The sequence below is a fragment of the Sphaeroforma arctica genome (assembly GCF_001186125.1).
Source record: "Sphaeroforma arctica JP610 unplaced genomic scaffold supercont1.866, whole genome shotgun sequence".
Classification (NCBI taxonomy): Eukaryota; class Ichthyosporea; order Ichthyophonida; genus Sphaeroforma; species Sphaeroforma arctica.
This window is the reverse complement of record NW_014039692.1, coordinates 1-3,592: the sequence shown is the minus strand read 5'-3', so window position 1 is coordinate 3,592 and position 3,592 is coordinate 1. Positions and strand designations below refer to the sequence as shown.

Here is a 3,592-nt window from a genome sequence, read left to right as displayed (position 1 = left end):
TACTATAGTATATATATATATATATATATATATATATATATATATATATATATATATATATATATATATATATATATATATATATATATATATATATAGTGTGTGTTATATATATATATATATATATATATATATATATATATAATACACCCGCAGCAACGAGGGGTGATATCTGAGTACATGAGTAACCCTGCACGCCCGAGGCCACATAACACTCACCGACTCCAGCTTCTTAGTTGCTCTCATACGCCGCAGTCGCTGCTGATCCGGGCCCTGCGGCCCAGCTAGTACGTGGTTGCAAGGGAAAAAACGAGACTTGGGTATGAGACTGTTTCACACCTATACTCATTACCAGGCCAAGTACTACAGTGCAGTGAGGTGGCGTGTACTATTCCTCAATGGAGAGTGGTACGGTGGAAACGCATTAGGGAACGTATGCGGACTGCATACGCTCAGTACAACACACTACAGCTAACGAGATGAGCTACGCAACGGTTGACTGCATAACGTTAACGGTTTGTGCCGAGACGATCACCACACCCGGGCCAATTGGACACCTGTGGGTGCCCTGTGGATATGGATGTTTGTCCCACTCACCCCAAACGTTCGACATCTCAGAGACATAGGCTACCAATATACGTACAGACAGGCGTACACCAGAATAAAACCAGAACATCTGCAGGCACTACACATACACCACACCTGTGTATGCTGTATTCAGAAAGACTGCGGGGTGATACACCCAGTGTCACATTCATAGTAACCGAATACCCTGGACATTCTTTCCATTAACACCCGGCGACAGTCTAGCCCATACCACATTCACAGGTTCTCTCTATACCATGCCCGTGCATATTGTGCCCGATCCATTGCTATCCAGCTACACCAATCAAAAGCGCTAAAAGTCATAGTTGTCACGTACCATTAGGCGTTATATCCATATCCAGCAGAGAGTCATTGACCAGATGCGCCTCAGTGTTCATCTTTGCCACTGACACCGCAGCGGTACTATTAGCAACCGTTGCCGTTGCACTGTGGGGTTGAGCTGGAGGGTGACCTGTGGTTAGTAACAATACAATGGTTCATGATGTCACGTGAGATAGGTGTGTCATTTGATGTTGATGTACTGTGCACAGTTCGCAGCAAGTGAGTGAGGTGAACTGATAGTCTTTAAGACGCGTTGTGTACGTGTTGCAGTACAAAGGTTCCATCCACGTTCACGACTACTCATCGAATGGGCGAGGCGGGTTGTAAGGCCATGCGAATTATTAGAATTGGCCGCTTATGTAGAGAACGAAAGAATCAAACTTAGCGTATGCAATCAGTATTCTAAGTCGACTTCACAGTTGTTAAATGCCGAACATCTAGAACGCGTTTGTTTATGAAACGGGTTATCACTCACTCCAGTTGCTTGCAATGATGCAGCTAGTGCATCACAGTGTTCATTTGCAATTCGTACGCAAAGCCTAACAGCCGACAAGGACTAGTAACCAAAACCTGCAATGTAATGCGTGCTCTATTCATCGCAGACGTTCTCCTAACCAATTGGCGCGAGTGACCGTCGCATCAACAGTCCTGTGCTACTGACCACGTCGAGCAGGAATGGGATAAAGGTTTCAGCCTATACTGTGCTATACCAGCAAACAGTCCACTCCACTGGCCCAGTATCACGGGAGTTATAGAGCTGCGCTCACATGTTGACAGACTGCCCGACAGGTGCAGGTGCACCTATTATAGAAAGAGGTGCACTTACACTTGTATACATTTGACCAACAGTATTGGGGCTGTATAGCCTACAGGGAACGTACATCTTCGTTATTCTGTTCAACCGATGTCAGTGCATGTGTTTACGTAGCCGTCGACAGTCTCGCACTCATCTATTATTTTGCGGATGCAAACTCTACAAACACGAAGTGACCACAACCCTACTAGTACACAGAATGATAGACAACATTCGAGCGATACATGTTACTGTTAACTATTATATCATTTGCGTTCGACTGAAACCCATATATACACGATCAACCGTAATCCAAAAATCTGACCCAATGCCGTATAGCGACCTTGTAAACTCACCCGATGCCAGCGATGATCCGGCTACTAGCTGCTGAGATGTTGAGGCGAGTGGCACCACTCCATTGGCACTGGGTTCTCCTCCCGCAACAGCACCACTTAGTGGCGAAGGCGCCGACAGACTCAAATCAAGTCCCATCAGTTCATCAAACGCAGATGTGTGCGATGGTGTCCCATTCTGATTCTGGCCACTCTGTGGTGGTGGTGGTTGATGTTGATGATACTGCTGCTGCTGAGACGGGTATTCCTGAGGTTGCCTGTGGTGCTGGTAGCCCTGGGGCTGTTGTAGTGCGTGTGTGCTGTCTGCTACACCAAACTGGCCACTTGCCATTGGTGACTGCGGTTGTGTGCCACCCGACGGGGGGTGAGACTGAGGTGACCCGATTGTTGGGCGTAGGTCTCTCTCTGAATGCGCGTGCATCATCGGCAGCTGGCTTGTACTGTACGCGTGTGCGTTGTAGGTATCCCCACGCGCACTTATACTGTACATGCTATCGCTGCTCGCCTGTGTATACTGTCGCCGCGCCTGTGTATACTGTCGCTGCGCCTGTGCTTGCTGTGGGTGTGTGGGGTGCGGTGGGGTCACCTGTGCCTGGGCGGGCTGCTGCCATGACTGTCCCACTCCACTGCCCATGGAGAAGGTATTCACACCCCTCAGAGCATTCCTACTGCCATTCATACTCGTGTCCATACTGCTACCATCCCCATTGCCCACCTCCCCGTGGGGTCCCTGTTGCCCAGGCTTTGGCTTGAGTCTGGGGGGCGCTCCAGGTTTGGGAGGCAAGGGTGGCTGGGTCTGCACACGGGTAAGATACCCTCCTGCCTGTGCGTGCGGCTGCACGTGTGCACTGGTAGAGTTGTTGGTATATTGGCCGTACCCATAGCTGGGCTTGTTGTGCGAGTTCGCCGTTGCAGCCTGCGCGGGGGGTCGTGCGTACACAGGCGGAGAAGCACTAAACACGCGTTGCAGTGTTGCAAGTAGTTGCTCTAGCGAAGACGTCTGCTCATGAATGCATAGGGAAAGAGGTGTGCACAGAGTGAAACGAATGTGAAGGACGTGTATCATCTTAACAACATCAATCCACGAGTTTAGAAGATAACATCACATACTCAAGGCAAAGCGATGTACTACACCACAGTTTCCCTCGGACAAACATTGCAGCGCCATTTCATCGACAACGTCTAACGAGCGATACTACTAGTAAGTACAATATACCACACTCCCTCAGACCCAGACAAAATGCCTGACCAAGCAGTAGATGGCAGGGTGAGGGCTTAAATGAGAGCAAGACTCAAACTACGGGTTTGTCTGTAGCAAGCTTAACAAGCTAAACTCTTGATACAGCTATTTTTACAGACAATAAACACTAGCCTCAGGGCGAAATACCCCTACACAAACATACAAACAAAATAATACACACGTACGATCACATGTGTCATCGGAGCATGAAATGCAACTGGATACTATATATCGCATGAAATGCAACTGGATACTATAAATCGCATGAAATGCAACTGA

The 3,592-nt window shown here is 48.1% G+C and overlaps 1 protein-coding gene across 1 annotated transcript in view; it reads right to left on the bottom strand.

The window, feature by feature from the left end:
- The window catches only part of SARC_08986 (hypothetical protein), a gene marked incomplete at its 5' end in the record, with an annotated part of 7,462 nt that extends 4,323 nt beyond the window's left edge, over positions 1-3,139 (bottom strand). Inside the window, 3 exons of the mRNA XM_014297014.1 lie at positions 220-284; positions 923-1,057; positions 2,077-3,139. Of these exons, the coding sequence (XP_014152489.1) occupies positions 220-284; positions 923-1,057; positions 2,077-3,139 (1,263 nt within the window). The remainder of the gene's footprint in view (positions 1-219; positions 285-922; positions 1,058-2,076) is intronic.
- Between the last annotated feature and the right edge of the window lie 453 nt (positions 3,140-3,592).